Raw genomic sequence first — 20,461 nt, forward strand, 5'->3', positions numbered from 1 at the left:
GTCTGTTTTTTATAGAATCGTCTAGAAACTGCCTTTGTAGATCGGTTATAAATTTAGAGAAAACGACGTGTTCAAATATGAACGTTATGGTAGTGGTATTTCATTGTATAAGACTACATTTTCCGTTAGTAAAAATTACTTCAGCAAAATCAAAGATGACGTCACATACGAAAAATGAGATATTAATTTTTGCCAACACACAAAAGTCTATGGTGCATACGCGCACCGATATGTAAAACTTTATTTAGGTGTAGAAGGGAATACTGATCTTGTAGTTAGCGATAAAGACCGGAATTCACGAAAAAAGCTACCCGACGGGACCACCCAAAGGCCCAGCTGCCGCCCCGTTTATTTATTGTTTTAATTAAAACAACATAACTCAGGCTCCTCTGAAGGCACCTATGAGACAGCTCGTAATTCCAAAGTGTAGCTTCTGGGCGCAATCCTCGGAATAAATGACGCGTTCGCTTTTGCTGAGGGTGGCATCATGGCCAGATTTGTATTAGAATCATATAACGCAACTGTATTTATCTAATTTCACTTATTGTGTATCTTTATTATATTTGTTTCTTCGTTATTTAATTACTTTTTCTTTGTTGTTTAAGTCGCTGGCCTTAGTCATTTTGTTTATTTATAAGTGAATAGTGCAAACAACGGTAACATCGAAGTAATCATAAACCACATGGACATCCGTAATACTAGAACTACATAAACGTTACCGGCCTTTGTAAATATGATATGGTGACATTTCGTGTTTGTTACAGGACCCTAACTAAGGTGAAATAGCGATGAATAAAAATGTATTTCGTGTATTGCGCATTTAAAAATTACTTTAATGAAAAACATTATTTTTAAAAAATTAGGTTCTAATTACAATGAAAGGTTTTGTGATCGTGTTAAAGAAAAAAATCAAGACATTTATAGTTCGAAATATTTTATTAACAGATTCGTTATAATTTGTTATAGTGACAGGAATACAATATCCAGGTATACATTGGTTGGAGTGCTTACTATTTGAGATTCTCGTTAGCTCCTAACGCACATCATTTACACATTACACAGAAGGCTACTATTTTCTTATTTTACCTACACAATGAATAATAGGATAATTTAATTAATCGGCTTCTATAATTATATGTTACCGTAAGTTGTAACTTTAGTAATGTCTTATCAATTTATACAATAGAGGAACTACAAGTGCGTGTACTTAGCTGAATGCGTGAATTTCTGTCGTAACATACGTGAATGACATTTTTGACATCTTTGTTTTATTTAAAGATACTGAGGTTGATGGTAATATTTTATTTCACGTGTTACGACAGTTGACTCACCGATATATCATAATTTATTGCTTATCACTACTTTAATGTGCATATTTTTCAAACATATACATTTAGGTTTATGTATAGTTCACATGTTCGTTTAATCGTTTATTATTACTTATCCGCGTCTTTAAATAGTTAATAATAATTATTATCTATGGAAAAGATTCACATATATCTACGTCTTACATTTCTTCTTAATCTAATTAAATATTAAAGTTCAATAAATAAATAGTATATATTAATAAATCGATATTCATCGTAGTTATATGCCCACCACTATGTCTCTATACAGAGAGTTAATATCTTTATTGCTACAATTCTTTCTGCAAACTGCATTATAAGCATAATAAAAACAACAAGCCGTCTAATTTTAGCATCGATGTTCGAAGAGGATGTATTACATTTCTTCCTCTTTTAAACCCGCTACAAGTGCATCACTATTATTGAATAAATAAATGCAGAATCATTTTGCAGAAGTTATTCACAAGAATAATCCCTATATCCTTGATAAACAGAGATTCTATAATATAAGAATGGGTTTATCAATTTACAATGATTCCATAGAAACGAACATAAAAAATAAACACTTTGATTTAAAAAGAAATCACATATTTGAAACTGGTGCATGAAACTTTGAGTTTTCTCAGATAAATTGTGCAGTTTTATAACCAAACAACATGGAGCAAAGATACAGTTATAGACTATGCTAAACACTAAATATCCCACATATTTTTACATTTGATATTCATTTCACTTTCTTCCATCAATCAATTTTATACAGAGTCCACTAAACATATTTGACCAAGTGACCGACACTTGTGAAGTCCACTAGCATTCTACACGATCGATTGAGAGCGCGATTGAATATTCCACTTTTTAATGCATCGTCCAGTCTCGTAGCGCTTATAAAGCGCAAAATTGTGGCTATGGACAGTCCATAGAGTTGGGACTGGGTGGGCCCCCGATGACGCTGTACGGCGGACTGTGTGGAGGCAGCGACATGGGCCCGTGGTACATTTCCATCTCTAGCGTCGCGTCCGGAGAGCACTTCTCCGCCATCTTGTTTTCCTGCTTCGTCACCATTCGCCGCCATTTCGCACGAGCGTTCTGAAACCACACCTGCGAACAAAAAACATACGGTTGGTGTCGGCCGAGAGAATAATGCAAGCGCGCCGCGCATTGAAATGTCGCGAGCAAAATGAAAAGCCGATTCACCATAAAAAGAATACGAGTCGCAAAGCGACGACGATCCAAATAAAGTATGACTGGCTAAAAGTCTTCGAATGCTCCTCCATGATACCGTCCACGTTATTCGAAATACCTAATTAGGTTCCGTTGCAGCTCGAGGTTGCTTACGATGCGGAAGCTTGCTTTATTCGTTTAAACTTTTCGGCACTTTGCTTTTGACTTGTAGCCTGTTTAGGGAACTGCAAAATTTACCTGTAAAAATTAAGATAAGACTAGCAGGAGGGTTGCGTCTATGTAGCATATGACTAGCTTTGTGGAAATATATGTATGTTTTCAATTCTTATGAGACGTAGGCTGGTCTAATAATTTCATAGCATTGTGTCAAATATTTTTTAAAAATTAATTTTAAAATGCACTTCTAAATAAACCAATTTTAAAATTTTATGTCATGTCTTCCAAGTATTACCAAGTTTAAATTTTATTATATGTAGTACTTTTAAGATATAACAGTATTCACCGGAAGCTAGTATTCAAATATTGTTTGCGTGAGTTTGCGCACGCGCGCGAGTGGCAGGGCCAATGGTGCGCGGCCGCCGCTGGCTCCGCCCCGCTCGGTATGGCCGCTACTCATGCTGCCTAATGCCAAATTTAGTTTAGCGCTTATTTCGTATCCGTCACTATCGAGAAGCGATAACAACTTTTTATAGCCAAACAGATTTTAGCACACATAAAAACAGCATTAACTCTCATATTACTTATTATACCTAATATAAATTTATTTGTCTTAACGGAAATTTTTCTCACAAGTTAAAAAGATAACATAAAAAAAAATTAAAAAACCAACAGGAAATCTCGTACAGTGTGTGAAGTGATATCCGTATGTGGTTTCCAAGCCAAACCTGAAAAACTGCCTAAAAAAACTAAAGCAATTAACTGATTTTAATATGTTTTTATATCCAGTTTCCCTTTTTATACCCCAAGCTGACAGCTATAATTTTCAATTGCAGACGTGACATAGTTTTTCGAGCTGAAATCACACATTAGTAAAATTATTTCCTAAAGATGTGTTACATTTCTTCTTACTAATTGCCGAAAGCTGCCCGCTACTGTCATTCCTCGTGCATATTCATCATAAACAGAGAAGCGAGAGGTGATAGTGTCTCAAAGTGAAGCGATGAGAAATGGGCGAAAAGCGCGGGAGACGACGCGAGCGCGGCCACGATTGATGATCCCATGTCGACACATACCGCTGTCAAAGTCAAGATAAGCACGCAGCGCGGTGGTCCCGGAAAATAAATACAATTTAAGAATGAAAAAACATTATTAAAAATCAAATCACTTACAACCTACACTAACCAATAATTAACAATAGAAAGAAATAACTAGCTTTCGCCCGCGATGTTCACGAGGAATGTAAAAAAACAAAAGCATATAGCCATTGTTTTCTTCTAGACTATGCTCTATATCTGACAAATTTTAACAAACATCCATCCATCTAAACTTTGGCATTTATAATGTTAGTAAAATATACCACAAATGTATCCTAAAAATGAATATTAAAGCTCTTGAAAATTGATTTTTAAATAAGTCATAGACTAGACTTCCGCTTCTAACTTCGTATAGGAAAAAGCAAATCGTATTTGAATCTACTAGTTCTCGTTCTAGACAAAAAATAAATAATCGTATGTATTGTAATTGTAAGTCTCTATTACAATATAAACATTTTTTTCTTCAAATAATTATATTTAATTAAAACGTGTTTGTTAGGAGAATTAAGACCATGATAATATTTACTAATGTTAGTTTGTAATTAATGTGTAAAACATGTGCACCATTTTCTTATATCAGTAACCAATTTTAAATTCAGTTTCCTATAATATCCTAACTTTGACAAAGGTCTTGAATATTTGTGCTAAAACATTGCTAACAACAGAAAAATAAAAACAAATGTTTTGTATTAAAAAGTGTCAAACATTTAATTTCGTAAAGAATGACAACGTAGAGTTTCTAAGCCGTTATTTGTCTGTCATTCTCATTCACCTACTATTCCCAAAATATAGATAAAACAGTAAATGATAATTTACAATAATCCTGATCGCTCCCAATACTAACAATAATACAATCAGCTACTTGTGTTTCTTTATCGAAGAAAATTATCATAATTTTTTAACATCTTCGCGGCTCGGAACATCGCGCAAGTTCACTGCGTAGAATAGAATTTAATGTGTATAATGTGCGAGCGGATTGGGGGAAGGCACTACATAGCATGTAAACTTTGAACCGCCAAAATATTGAAATGGTATTTACTATACCTAGGCGTTGAAAAATATAGGCTAAAACCGTTATAATCCAGATTTACAAAGAGACAAAGTATTTGTTGAGTGTCCATTAAACGCTTGACACTTGTGAATTGGGTCGTAATAGTGTTATTCTTGTAGCCGACACAAATAAGTTCGCGGAGTATCGGCATCAGACATGTCATTTGTTACGTCACGTCTCGCCGAGTGACGTTTCAAAATAACTTTTCTCATCAAAAACTACGTCTCAATTTGCTTCGCTATGATCCCAATGTACTAATGAGGATGTGATGATGTATGGATTCATATCTCAATATAAATCACTTTAACTATAGTTGTAGAGCGAAAGTTTTTATATTATCGTTTAAGAACTTTCCTACACGCCAGTCTCGCGAGGAATCTTTGTTATGAACAAAACATTCAGTTCAACCGAAACTAATTGGCTCGAAGTTCTTTTTTGAACAATTAAATTTTAATATTATACGATATAACGTATTATGCTTTTGTTTTCAGGCGAGGAAATATGATTAACTTAAACTAGATAACAAACCGGCTCAATTTATCGAGGTACTCATGAGTAGGTCGTCAACCTTCGTATTATCTTTTTCGTACATTTAAAGGGACTAAGGAAACGTTTCACAAACAATACGAAAATGTACCTAACGTAAAAATACATTTACAATAAAATAACATTAAAAATCTGCAGATTTAACAAGTATTTTTTATTATCTGATAATGGTCTTAGGTAAGTAAGTACATAAAAGAAAACATGAATAAAATGTAAATAATAGTACATTATAAGATAAATGACTACGCTAAGAGAGTAAAATTAACATATTTTTATAAATTGTCACAACACACGCGATGTTCGACTATTAATTTTGAAGGTTAAGCAATTTTATGTGTAAAAAGAAGCTTGTTGAAATTTGTGTGGCAATAAAATAAAACATATAAGCATTTAATCGGCGGTAGCGAAATATATAAGGTCTGTAACACATTAAATAAAAAAGTTCAGCTTCTCTACATCGGCATCTAACAAAGTTCTACCACCGGCCATCAGAGAAGTTTCTAGAAGATGTAGGCTGAGTTTGAGTATCTGTAACATGTGTCATTTAATAGTGTGTTAACCACGTTTACTGCCTGTTTACCTTTAAAATCTCCCAATAAATAGGAATTTCATAAACTCAGTTGAACTATGTAGAGTGGAAACAGTACTTTACCGATTTGTTTATTTTAAATGTACAAACATTTCAATTAGTTTAGAAAAACATCAAATTTGCGATAAATAACTTTTTATATAGTGCAGTAAATGTTGATTTATATAAAAAATCTAATCAACAAGAAACTAAATTAATGAAAACGAAAATGAATACGGGTAAAGAGATTTTCCTACTCGAGATGAAATTTTAAAAGGAATTCATAAAGAGACCCTAATAAATGTCCAAACAAACATTGCGATCAAAGGCGCTCAAATATTCAGCGTATTGTAAATAAAAACCGTAGAGATGTGATTAATAGTCGCGTTTCCTTATATAAATAATATTTAAATAAATTAGGAGGTAGACACGGCACGTCCGCCTGGCGCGAGTGCGCGCGACCGAATGACAAATGGATGCCTTTTGAAATCGCGGCGGAAATTATCTGCCCAACCGAGCGTCTCTGGGCGATGCGTTGGTACTAATTACTAGAGCGTTTGATTGTGATCACCGGGAGTCTGCGCAAGCAGATCTCGCCTTTAAACGACATTCTTTAAATTCATTTTCGAGCGATACACCGTATTCATTATTGTCACCAAATGTACTTAGAAAGTAAAATTATATCGGGCCAAATGTCGAGGTGTGACCATCCGATACTAATTGCTGGTTTCGAGACGCCTTCAGCATTTCTTTGGTAATGTGTGTGCCATTGCAGGCATCTTTATTGTATCTGGAATCATGGCATGAAAACGATTTAAAAATAACCATGCGATTGTGTTTAGAAATAGGAGCTTAACTGATTTTATAAACACCTTTTACTTCAAAACTTTTCTAAAATACTAGCTGTCGCTCGTGACTACGTCCCTGCGTAATTAAAAAAAACATAGTAAGAAGCTTATGTGTTTATTCAGAATATGTTATACATCTGTGCAAAATTAAATCATAAACTGTCGAGCTGTTTCCGAGATAGCTTCTAACAAAAATCGATTTAATCATTCGCATTTAAGATATTAGTAAGATTGTTCGTATGTCTAAATTTCTGTCTGTACATTTTTATGATATAAATCCTGATATATTTAATGCATATTACGATCTTACAACTTTTTATATGACCGTGTTAATAATATGATATGGTATGAATAAAAAGTAGAGAAGCATTTATGGAGTGTACCGTGCCAATTGATCGGGTGACACGCCCGAACAAGGAAAGGTACTTTTTCAATCGACTAATTACGCAGCGCTACTTGAACTCGAGTCATTTTTCAGGAGGCAAGAAAAAAAAGAACGAAGAACGAGTGACAAATCACGCAATTGCGGACGCACGGAGAGAAATATGGTGCGGTTTGTTCTAAATACGCCAGCGCTTCGGTTTGGAGCTGTCGCGGGCGCATATATTACCGAGGCGCCCGGGCCAATTAGACACCCGCTCTCTACACACTGACACACACCTGCTTTTGTTTTTATACATATTTTGTATTAAAGAAATTCCTTAAAGTTTAAATCTTAATTCATCGATAGAAATATTTATTAGTTATTCTACCTAGTTTTATGGAAAAATTCTGTTTTCATTAACTTTTAGTTACAAACACGGCAGGGATTTCTGTCATATTTCTAATTATACAGGGAAAATCTTTACACAACATCATATAAAATTACTTGAAAAACAGGTCATTTAGTAAGGGTAAAATCGTTTGATGTTGCTTTATGTGCCTGATACTGTACATTGAAGTTACCGCGATTGAATAAAATCAATTATGATAAATGTTTCATACATTATCATATTTTAAACTGCACAACCGATTTCACTGTTTTGAAAATAAAGCACATGCAGGCATCGTTTATCTGAACTCTGTCAGATTCTATCTATAAAAAATAAAATGGGTCTCTTAACATTTCTCCACGGGAGCGTACAACCAAAAGTCGGTATACACAAAACGAAAAAGCTCTTATCTTGGCAAAATGGCGACGGCAAGCCGTGAGCTTTTTTCCAAAAAAATCTCGATCAATATTCGGAGGTTCGGAGGGAGAGGTTCTCTTTGCCTTCGTATAATTGGTTGGAGGGAAATTTATGCGGCGCGCGCTATCTGCGTCGGGTCAGCTCGGCTTGGCTCGGTATGTCGATAACTGGTAAGGGGACCCGGCCTACCGATCTTATGTTTCAAAGACGACATCTCTTGGGTATGTATGAACCCATTGTTATACGTATATTCCAAAAAGACCACGGCTAAACTTCGCCGGCGTATCCCGACTGCATTGGTAAGCTTCATTTATTTATTTTTACCCTAGATTCTTTTGGACTTTTCTTAACTCTGCCACAGCTTACAATAATATAAGACCTAATAGTGATGATTAACGGCCATTTACGTAGAAAGTAGTCAATGTATCAAACATCATTTTTTTTTCGATTTCATTAGTTCATTCAAGGAGGCCTTAGTGTAAATTCATATGCAAAATTTACACTTAGTAACCATTTAATAAGTGTGCCAGTTGGAAACCTATAAACCTGACCTAAAAGATCGTAAAGATTTTTGATGAATATACAAGCTATTTCAATGACAAACAAAGAAAACATCCACTAGATGTATTAAAAAACCAGAGCGAAGTATCAAAAATGGTGTAATTACGAAAACAAAGGAAGGCTCTTTGAAGGCACCGTGTAAGATCCACATTAAAGGGCCGCACTCGGTAAACAAATTAAAAGCAATATAAGGGTCTAAACGGCAAAGCTGCGCCGCGGTTTGTCCAATCTATTAGTACCCGAGCGGGCCGGTGGTAATGGTTGCGCAGATGGGCCTGTGGCCCTTTCAACTCGTTTGGCCCAACACCGCGGCTATAACAAAATCTACCATCATTTTTTATTGAAACATTCAAAAAACTAAACATTGTTTTTTTTGACAATAATAAAAATGTATCATGTCAGTTATTAAAGATTTATTAATTATTATTTAAAAAAATAATTATTAGCCGATGTTAGAAACAACAGTAGTGCTACGTACCAAAACTTGCTATGCGAAAGATACCAGCTTACCTGATAAGCTTCACGACTGTTCATTCCATCTATTGCTATTTTCTTAATTTACAATTAAAAATAACGTAGCAATGTGGTGCTTAATAAATCTATGAGATAAAGATAATTGGATATCTATATCATAAATAAAATATGCTGTAAAAAAATTAAACACCCAACAATTATTCGTTCAAGTAGTATCTTATACCTGTGACGATAAAATCACAAATGAATAAAGTGGTCGTGACGTATACAATTTACCTTTACCACTTTTTTTATTAACGAATAACGTTCGCAAAGCGGCGACTTCGATAAGCACGTTGGTAACAAAGCGAGCGATATTCTTACTACATTAAAATCGCATTAGCTTCTGGATAATTCACTAACTTTGTTAATGGAATTCCCTAGATTAAAAAATTACTTATATACATTTAAATAATTGTCAACGACACATTGGAAATAGCTTACCTTTACTACCACAAACTATTTAATTATCAGATATTCACTTATTGCAGATATAGTGGTGAGTACTACAACTATTAACAAAAGTCTTTGTCAATTATTTAGTCAAATATGTAATTGAAAGTTAGAAATAAATTACCTGTAAAACTCTCTTAGGGAGACCTGTTTTCTGGCTGAGTTGTTTCAAATCCTTAGCATCAGGGTTGTGGTTGATAGCAAAGTATGACTTCATAGTCCGCAGCTGGTGGTGCTTGAAGCTGGTGCGCATGCGCTTGGTGCGCGAAGTGGCGCCCAGACCGCCGCCGCCGCGGAATCCCATCTCCAGGTAATCGGGATTCAGATCTGATACGAGAAGAGAAGATTCACGCTGCTCAATGTAACACATTGAAATTGTTAGAATATAGTATTATTGTAAATTTAAATAATACTCCATATGTAAAAACTTTCAAAAACAATTTGCGGAACTATCGTAAGTCAAAATAAAATTAAATGTCTTCTTTTGAAGCGAGAAACAATGTCTATCATGACTTAATCTATTTTAATAGCAAGGTATCTGGACATTGACGATGATGGACCATCAACAAAGCATACCTGTAGAATAGCGACCATCAAATACCTCACTACAATACTACATTACAATTTTATAAAGCCTGTTGTAAACGTGGTACAATGTAAAATATTTACAATGTAATTCTGTTCTGTAAAAGATCCAAGCATTTTGTATGTGTAATTAAAACTTTTTACCCTGCGATATACTACTTTTGTATGGGGTTATAAAACAATTGATGGCAATTACAAAATAAACGGGCAAAGCACGCCCAATAACAATCAACGGAGTTTAAATTAAGATATGCATACAATTCGCATTGCTAATTCGCACACATAAAGTTATATGTCGTTAAATTTAATTTACCTTTTGCTGTGACCTAACAACTCCCCAATTAGCTTAAACGTGAAATTAAATTTCGTAATTTGAGGCATCGGATAATAACTGCATGTCTTACATGATTATGTTAATCTTAATTGTCTGTATTTATGGATGAGGTCAGTGTAACAAAGAATAAATACTTTGAATCATTGGTACAATATTAACTGTAGACATTTTTAGACGTACGTATTTTAGAAATGCTATAATTTGTTAAACTTTTTTCCTTATAATAGGACAAAGGATTTTTATTCTATAATATAAATTTTAAAGATTTGAATAGTTCAACTTTGGTACAACATCTTATCGATCTATTGCCGACATGAGCCGTAAAAAACTTATAGCTATGTGTGTTTACGTAGAGTTTGAGAAGGATATCAATATAATTTTGTCATGGTTTTAGAGCAGTAATTGTCCAAGGTGAAAATTATCAAAAAAAAATATAGATAGAAATGTTGAAATAGCAGTTATACAACTGTGAAATGGTAGGCAAAATGTATTTTTTTCAGTCGTAAATCGGTCTCTGCATACCGCTCATTGTTTTCTGTTACGATTTCTCAACGTCACCGTGACGTATCCGTGACGGGAAAGGCCGGCTGCCGCGTCGAGGTTTTAACGACCAATAAAGATTGTTGCCAATAAATATCCCGAAACATCGAGGGTGGAACATAGAGTGAAGTAGAATGTCTTAAGATTTTAAATGTTTAGACCTTGGCATTTTTTTGCATGTGTAAAGTTTTAAAATTGAAAGATATTGCAAGCGAAATCGTGTTATATGAACCAGTAAAATATGTAGGTATAACTTTTAATGGCATTTTTTTAAATGCCGCTGTTACAATGTGAAGGTTTATGAACTATTTTAGTAATATTTACCTATTTCAAATTATATCTGCTAACTTATAATTTGTTACTATTAATGAATATGAACAATTAGTATTGTAGGTAATTAGACGAACATTGATTGGTACATTACACCTATCACCGTTGGGCTCGATACGCATAAAATGCGACCGCTTTTGAGTAAGCCGCTACCGAACGTTTCATGTTCATGCTAGTTTCACACGAAGGCCACTTAGAAAAGTGAAATGGAACGGTACTGCTATTGTAACAACACAACTCTGTACTGTTTTAAAGTTAGTGTATGTTTAAATAATAGTGCTGTGCTGGTACTATTCTACCCTAGTGTGAAACTAGCATTACCTTTCTGAACTGTACAACGGAAATTTTACTGTAGATGTTGTTTACTTACTCCGCAATAAAGCCATGTATAAAGATTTGAAATTACCACACATCCTGCCTTTAAGCTATCTTGATACATTTTCATTCCGTTAACGCAGCTAGAAGATACCTATTTCGATAATGATAAATCTATGTAGTTACTTAATCCAAGGCAAGCTTCGAAAGAACAAGTTTAGATTATAAAGGCACTACTGAAATGTTACAGGAGTTAATACTACCTAGGAGTTAATGTAATTATGATTATAAAGTATTAAGTGTGAACTTCGTGACATAGACAGAATTCTACCGAAAGTCCTCAACGGTGACGGAACGTACAGCGGTGACATTTCACTACAGCCAACATTCAGGTCAAGCAAGATATATTTCATGTCAATTTACTAAAAATATCATTGGTTGATATTCCCAATTCTGAGGAAATTATGCGTACCGTAAAGTGGCTATCGTGAAATCTAACTGTTGATAAATATCAGAGCTTAAATAAATTTATATCCATAAGCTTTCATAGCGTTCATTTAATACAAGATTTGAAAGCGATAAAACAAGTCAAAAGTTTGCCCGTTGAGAAATGAAAGTTTAATGAGCGGTGCACCCAGTTTTACATATGATTTAAATATTACTTTAATAGTGACAGTAAATTATGAGCTTAATTGAAAAATATAATATCTAAACATTCGAGTAGAAGTTTTAATGCGAAGGTAATAAAGGTCTCTAACAGATCGCAGGTACGATCTGCCACGTTGACGGAACGTTTGTGTTTACTTGACATGATTTATGCACCCTCTGGCAACAATAAAACTAGTGAGAAAACACGAAGAGCCTCCGCAACAGTTGAATATCCCCGTATAGCTCGTTCCAGGGAAGTGGCAAGCGGCAGGGGAAGGTCTAACTAAACTGGTGGTCAGTGACCTGCTTCAGGCGGTCGTGAATCCACTAGGCGCCTGATACGGTCTCCGCAGCTTAGGAATATTTGCAAAGCGGAGAATTTTCATGTTCACTTTCGAGCACAACACGTTCCTATCGAGATACACAGGACGGAAAGAACTTTTTGCAGACATTTATCTTGTCGCTGTTCTACTATTTTAATAATTTTTTTCTTTTACCTATTTGCAAGTGGTGCGGTTCCGGCACTTATCGATAAATAAGATCGCGGCACGAAAACGTCACGTCCGCTAAAAGAAGACGTTATTAATAGATTGAGACACAAAATATACACAGATAACACGTCGACGGCTAGAAAAAATCCGTGTAAAAAGTGGGTGGGTTATAAAAGATCACTGTGATCTCATAAATCGTACGCACCATTCATGTTTAGAGTCGAGCAAAAAAATGAGATTTCCTACGCGATATCATCTCGTCCGGTGGCCACTACCTTTTTATATCTATGGGATAATTTCGATCTCGGATGACACTGCAAAACAATTTACCGAGTGACCTTTGTCAAAAAAAAGTTCAATCCTACGAAATGCTTATAATATCTCAATAGATTTTTTGAACGATAAAAAAAGAGAAATTTCGAGATGTCATCGTGGGTCGGACACAAATAAAAATATTAATTTAATCGACGCATGTGTAGTATCACGTAACGCACCAGCAGGGGGCGCTACCGGCGACTTTAACTCATACGTGGTCGGGTGGCGCGAAGCAGTCGAACGCCGGCCATATTTCAACTGTTATTACTCTACAACTATGAAGTTATACGCAGACGATAGATATCAAAACATATAACGGGTGCATATATTACAATGCAAGATCACAGCTATTAATGGAAGTTGGTTCCTCTTATTTATAATAATTATGTTCAAAAATATTAATAAAAGGCTAGGTTATTGAATGATATAGGATGTCACGAATTTGTTAACAAGTATTCTTATTTAATTTCGTCATGCAGTAAATGTTACCTTGATATAACTAGAAAAAATTAATAGAGTACTTTGTGACAATTGAAAACTTAAAGGTAATGTAAAATGTTATGGTAAATGTTGGTCTTTCCCATTATACGACGTAAATAAAACAGTGCGGTATTGAAATCAAAAATATTATTTCAGATAATAGTCTTGTTCGGTGTCGTATTTAGATCCCAATGAGATTTATTAATAGTAATATCATTTCCATTTACCTAACCGAAGTAAAACGTATATTTCTTGTGAAATAACATCAAATGTAAAATGAGACATAAATATTTTTTGAATAATGATTAATTGCGTTCCTCCAGCGCAAGATGTTTTGTAGGAGCCGACGCGGTTTGTTTGTTGAACATGCGTCTTACCGACATTCAAGTGTTTTATTTATTTTTATTTCTATGTTATCATATTGTCATTGACAAATTATGAAATACGATAGTTTTTTAATATACCGGTAAATTTTAAAGGATTATTCAGTATCAGTAATCAAAACATTATTCGAAAAAAAGAAAACAATAGTTACTCCCGATTGCCTGACTTTTATAACTTATTTTGAAGTTATCTAAACTTCAAGTTACTATAATGATGGCACCAAAAGAAGAAGAATAACATATTTTTTAGGATAAACTGACAAAATAGGTGCAAAGTAAACGCATGATTCTGCGATCATAATAAATCTGTAATTTAAATAATTCACCAAAAATACGTCTCTTAACTTACAATCCAAACAAAACAAGGAATCACACACATTAAACAAACGTCCATTAATCTTAATTTAATTACACGAAACATGTTACAATCGGAAGGCTTTAGAAACATGTTTTCAGGCTTTTAATAGAGAAGTTGCCTTTGTATACAAAACGTTGTTATTCTAAATTTGAGAGAGGCTCGAGTAATAAATAAGGCTTCAATATAAAGGTATTGGGTCCGTGTGCCACTGATACAGATGTCTCGGAGTAGATAGCGGCGCGTACAAAACGGACTTACATGGATATCACATTAGCCGACTGACGTGTAGTGAGACCATACGCCGAGGGGATATTATACCTTTTTAAATTTACTCCTCATTAATAAATGATAAAAAAACCATTTAATTATTCTCTTATTAATATATTCGTCATATAACGGTTTCTTTACTAAGATTAATTACATTGATTAATTTTAAAAGTATTTTTAGAGGTCAACTTAGTTAAAAGGTAAATTGTGTATGATAAAGTAACTTTATTAACTTGATAACTTAAATGCTGATGTGTTATAAATTTTTGACATTATACTTTAAATCTAATGTGCGTGAGGCTATAATGAATTTACATTTTAATGTAGTTTTATTGTCATGCTTGTTGCAGAGCCTTAGCCGAAGTAACTGTTTGTCTGAAGTAACCTAACAGCAAAAGGCAGTACCTAGACATTAAAACATATGTTGTTTTAATTACTTTACATTAGAGCACGTACAAAAGCACTTATTCGTATTTCAAGTCTCAAGTGGTATCTAACAAGTGTAATTCCTCGGTCATAAATTAGGAGCCAAATAACTGCATAAAAAGTTATCTAATGCTTATTAAATAATTTCTTTCTAAAATTAATTATAATAAAATTAAATTGTTTAAGCCGTAAACCAAGTTGAGTTGTAAACTTTCGTGACTACGTAATCTACTATCAATATAAAAAGAAAAAAACGTCGGAGGAAAAACTTAAAAGTATCCAAAGGGCTTTTTGTTTCAGTAAAAACAAAAAGGTGAAACTTTTTTAAGGCAACTACTGTCGGCGAGGGAGCGCGGTCACCCTATCTGTATGATCGTCGGACGCTACTCGACACATCCGATGCCGAAAACGATATTAAAAAAACACAGGCACACTTTTTGGCAGGGAATAAATCACGGTGCTGTAGATGCGGCTATATTAAATTTATGGCGGTCCCGAGCTCTGGCTGATAGAAAACTACTAAAACAAAAGATAAAAAAAGTTAACGTAAAAGGTGACACCACGTGACCCGGCGGAGCAGATGGGACAACTTCATTACGGCATATAATTTACTTCGCTCCCGTTACCGAAGTAGGAAGCGTTTTTTATCCGCCTGTTTGTGGGTAATTTATGGACACACCGCTCCAAAAGTTAGGGCGAGCTGACAGTGTCTCACCGATGTCGAAGTGGGTATGTAATTATAATTATGTGTACGAATTAAGTTCAGTGCACTGCGAAATAATTGCCCCGCGGGAATGTTTTTAAGTTTCATTGCGAATGTTTTTCGAATAACGAGTTATGAAACGTTACGTTTGTTATATACTTGATTGAGGACATTTTATGTCCCACAATAATTATAAAATGCATATATTAAAAATAGTAATTTTATTTTTGTAAAACGATGATTTAGTTACTATTCTACATCAAATTCGTAGACAAAGGCCTAAATAATATGAAATGCAGTAATTTTTTTCTAAATCTTTATTTCAATCTTGTTACATTTCTACGAAATGGTATCAGAAACTTGAAGGGATATCAAAAAGTTTATTCTAACACTCTGTTAAGTCCTTATTACATCACAACATTTCGACAGTACTTAATTGAAGTACAGTTTATGAATAGAGAAAATCACTTTTAAATGTTAATAATTAACCCAGGCAAAACGATTTCTAGACAAATATATGAGGTGCATGTCAGCGTTTACGCCCCATTAACTCAGCGCCCGAAACGATTGACTTGCAACATATGGTATCCATTCTGACCAAGCTTCTTTCTCATGTTATATTTAAAGATATGATTTTATCATATTGTTTTATGAGAATATACAATTGTAATACTAAGTATGGATGGATTGTTTGAAATAGGATATGCTTAAGTTATCTAATTGCTGAATGCGGCTACGTATCTATATTACATTTTTGGTAGGTTACTCTCAAGTTGTTAAACTGATTGGGTAAAAATTAAATAGAATTATGATCATTTTCAATTTAACTAATACCAAAATTTGACTTTATTTCGATTTTAAGACATTTAACTACACCTTGGTTTTAGCGTATCACGTCGGGCAGTTAAAAATTTAAGGTTTAAACGGGAAAAAAATTAAACAAATTTAAATTTAAGTATAACCTCACGTTGAGGTACGTGATGTCCCTATGTTTACGTAAACATCGTTGCGTCCTTATTCACGTCCGATCGTAGTTACTTCGTTGACATCAGAATAACCTCCCACGATCTGATAGCAAGAATATTCTTCGCCTCGCAGTGCTTTGGTGCTGGGAACTTAATACCGTTGTAATAAGATAACAATATCTAAAAGGCTGTTGTAAAGTCTTCACAGATCTAAAAGGAAACAAACTGTAAGAATAGATTTTTATGAAATTTTCAATGTTACTTTTTTTTTATTAATTTAAATTCTTTTTCAAGGATGTAAAATAACAAGACAGGATAAGAATAATAGACAATACTTATTTATTCAAAATCAAAAGATTTGCTTTCTTTATGAACTTTCACTTTTACTTACTATTATATTATACGTTTTTAAATACCTTATAAAACAGTATACATATCTCAATAATCACAAATGTATGTATGTATTTATTGTAATGTGTTCAAAGTACATTGCAACACTGATTACGTATCCCCTGCAAAGTTCTCGCATCGAGGCGTGGGCCGCAGATCCCACAGTCTGCCATTCGCGGCGTTACGCAAACCGACGTTCCCTTGTAATTGATTATGGCGGTCCAAAATTGGCCTTAAAAAAGTAACCCGATCCGCGAAAATGGCCACCGTAGCAAAAACCAACCTCACCGCTCTCCAAACCGGGCGCCGGAACGACGGGACTACGATGACCCGTCGCGGTCCCCGGCAAAGTGTCGTGCTATAACCGTCAGACATCATTCTATACTACCTTACGCCTCTTTCACACGAAGGCTGTGATCGCAACAGGGCAGTTCAATACTGATATTGTTTAAATGCTGACTTAACAACACTGTTTTTACAGTGAGTAAATAATCAATAGGCGTACTACAATATCTATTGCTCTGTCACAACGTTTTACCACCGCGTGCAATAAAACTACCTTGAGTTTCCTATGCCGAAACATTTATAAAAATACATTCGTCTGCCTTATTCATTTTAAATCATATGTATTTGTACTCTTTCGTAGACAACTGTGAACTAAAATATTATTTCTTTATCATTAAATGAGACGTATTCCTTACGTTCATGTCGCAATAAAAAACCGAATCCCGCCCTCGTCCGGTAACAGATTTATGGTGTTATATAAATTGTGAATCGTTCTTCACATTTCAGCTTCATGTTACATGGGGTGACGCGCCCCATTCGAACTTTAAATCGCCGGGTTCCATACACATGCAATGTATCTATCTAAACGTATTCCTTCTTATACACATAATTAAAAAAACCATTAAAATAAATTTTAATCCTTCGACGAATTCATAGTTTCTGATATTTCTCAAAAAATTGGGAAGGGTCTTCTTAATTACTATTTTTTAACGACCGTAACTAAGAGCTTTGTGTAACTGTACAGTAATAAACCAATAAAGTCATGAATCAGACAGCCGATAAAATATTTATTATAGAAACAATACTCGAGTTATATCAATGCCTAGAAGGCCCGAGGGTGTAATTTAATAAATCCATAATTACGAGCGAACTCTTAAAAGGTTTGTATTACAGGTCTGATATATTATTACCTATTGTTATCAATGTTAACGTCAAAATGTTTACCAATAGAGGCAATTTAATAGAACATAATGTAATAGAAGATACGATAAATACTTTGAACAAAACATAAAGTAGTTACCTGTCCATCACATCTTTTAGATTGTATAATCTACAAATACGAGTATATAGTATATAGGTACATATAATAATAGTCCTAAATTCGGAATAAAAGTATTAGGATACCTAATACATTGACAGCTCCTGAGTTCAACGTGCCTTAATTACCAAACGACCGATGAAGCCTAATTATCCCTTTATAACGGAACTAGCTGTTGGTGACGACTTCGTCTGCGTGGTGTTAAAATTAGAAAAATACGGCCTATGTTACTCTTGCTATAATGAAGAATTTTTGGAATCGGTCCAGTAGTTTTTAAATTATTTCAATACATACAAAAATCCAAAAATAGAAATCTTCTCTTTAAAATGTTAGTATAGATTAGTACAGAAGTGTAGGTAACATTCGATTTAGTAGAGATATAAACGTTTATTTCAGTTACATTTGCCTATCACGTATAAGGAAACAATTTTAAAATGAAGGCTCCCAGTGTAGCATTATAAACAAGTCAGTAAACATCTTCGCAAGTGTTGCTTTGAGCTCGGGCGCGCCGTCGGTTCGCGTTACCTCAATATTTTTATGATCTTTCACTGCGTTTATTAACACTTCGGCACAAGTCGTTGTCAAGTTCAACGAACTATATCTATTTATTACATCATATAATTCTAATTCACAATAACTAAATTCTATAAGCAACCTTGACAATTTTGACAAATGTCTACTAGAAAAACAGAAATGTAAATCCGCTAAATCAAATCTACCTAAACCATTTAAACAGCTGGAACTCTAATATTAGTTATCCTTGTTTTTTTCATTTATTTTAACTATAAAAATATTCAATATCAATATTTACTATTAACTGTTACAGACGTACTTTTAAAGTAAAAAACCAATAATTCATATTTTAATTACAAAGCAACAAATGTTCTGAATCGGAATCGGAATAATTACGCGTAAATGAACCGATTTAATATTAATCATTATAATAAACGGAATGTACGAAATGCAAAATTCAAAAAGGGAATTAATATAAATCATTTTACTTTTAAAATTTTTAATCATTATATTGCATCTATTTGGAAATAAATTGCTATATTAAAAATGTAACTAGCAATGTTTTCTTTAAATTTGAAGTCTATCAGAATGTTCTGCCGTTGAGTGCTGGTTAAGCGGCGGAGTAAACATCGGTTCATTGAAATGTGGCTAGTATGATGAACTTTGGATTACGTCGGACACGCGAGCGGTTTTGCGAACACGTGAGAAACCAGTTTGCGCTACTTTAGATGAGGAACAGGGTTTGTTTTTGCCCGAATAAAAAAACAGTTTTGACGTACTTGATGACGACCTCTTTTAGTCAAAACTACAGCAACAATTTCTGACAAGTTAAGTACTGGTTAGCATTCTTCTATCATGTGTTATTTGGAAGTAATGCATATAACATTAAAAACAGTAAAGATTTGTATTATTGTAAGCTTTGAAATAATTTAAAAACTGCAAGAACGATTTCTAAAATTCTTGCACAATTGAAAAGCTACGTTATCACTGAGTAACAAAGGCAATAATTGCACGCGAACGAAGTCACGAGCAAAAGCTAGTGTGCAATATTAGCCCGAAGAATTGTATTTTCATTTTTCATTCATACAAAATTTTCATATAAAATCCTGTGGCACCTTGTTAAGTGTATTGAGTCATTTGGTTCCGATTGGAATAACATACGAATTGGCAGAAGAAGTGTAATCAATTGATCGTGAAATGTAATCAGTAATCATTGATAAGTCGGTTGAGAACCAGTTCAACCGTGGATATGACGATTGTTACTGGCTTATATCTATTGTCTCGTCTTCTGTTAAGGTGACAAAAAAACTCGTGTTTTACACTCGTTTCGTTTAATCAATTCAATCGATATCATTGTGTTTTGATTTCTATCTATTATAGTTTTTAACTTTATTCAATTTTCTTTTGTTACAAGTAACAAAAGAAAATGTGAATGTCCTAGTGTTTTAAATAGTCAAAAGAATTGTTTTCATGTGTGTGGTAAAGCCAGTTCTATGTATTAAGCGGAAAATTTGCTTTAAGGATTTACATCATGGTCTTCACCAGAAGGACCCCCTAGTGACGCCAGAAACTTAAAATAGCTATAAAAACTACCCCCCCCCCCC

General features: G+C 34.1%; 1 protein-coding gene across 1 annotated transcript in view; it reads right to left on the reverse strand.

Annotated features, from left to right (window-relative positions):
* Positions 1-917: 917 nt before the first annotated feature.
* The window catches only part of LOC106110202 (protein apterous-like), a 54,180-nt gene continuing 34,636 nt past the window's right edge, over positions 918-20,461 (reverse strand). Inside the window, exons 5-6 of the mRNA XM_013291933.1 lie at positions 9,615-9,873; positions 918-2,444 (exon numbers count right to left, since the gene is read on the reverse strand). Of these exons, the coding sequence (XP_013147387.1) occupies positions 2,250-2,444; positions 9,615-9,873 (454 nt within the window). The 3' untranslated portion in view covers positions 918-2,249. The remainder of the gene's footprint in view (positions 2,445-9,614; positions 9,874-20,461) is intronic.

This window comes from Papilio polytes, unplaced genomic scaffold, assembly GCF_000836215.1.
Source record: "Papilio polytes unplaced genomic scaffold, Ppol_1.0 DF820711.1, whole genome shotgun sequence".
NCBI lineage: Eukaryota > Metazoa > Arthropoda > Insecta > Lepidoptera > Papilionidae > Papilio > Papilio polytes.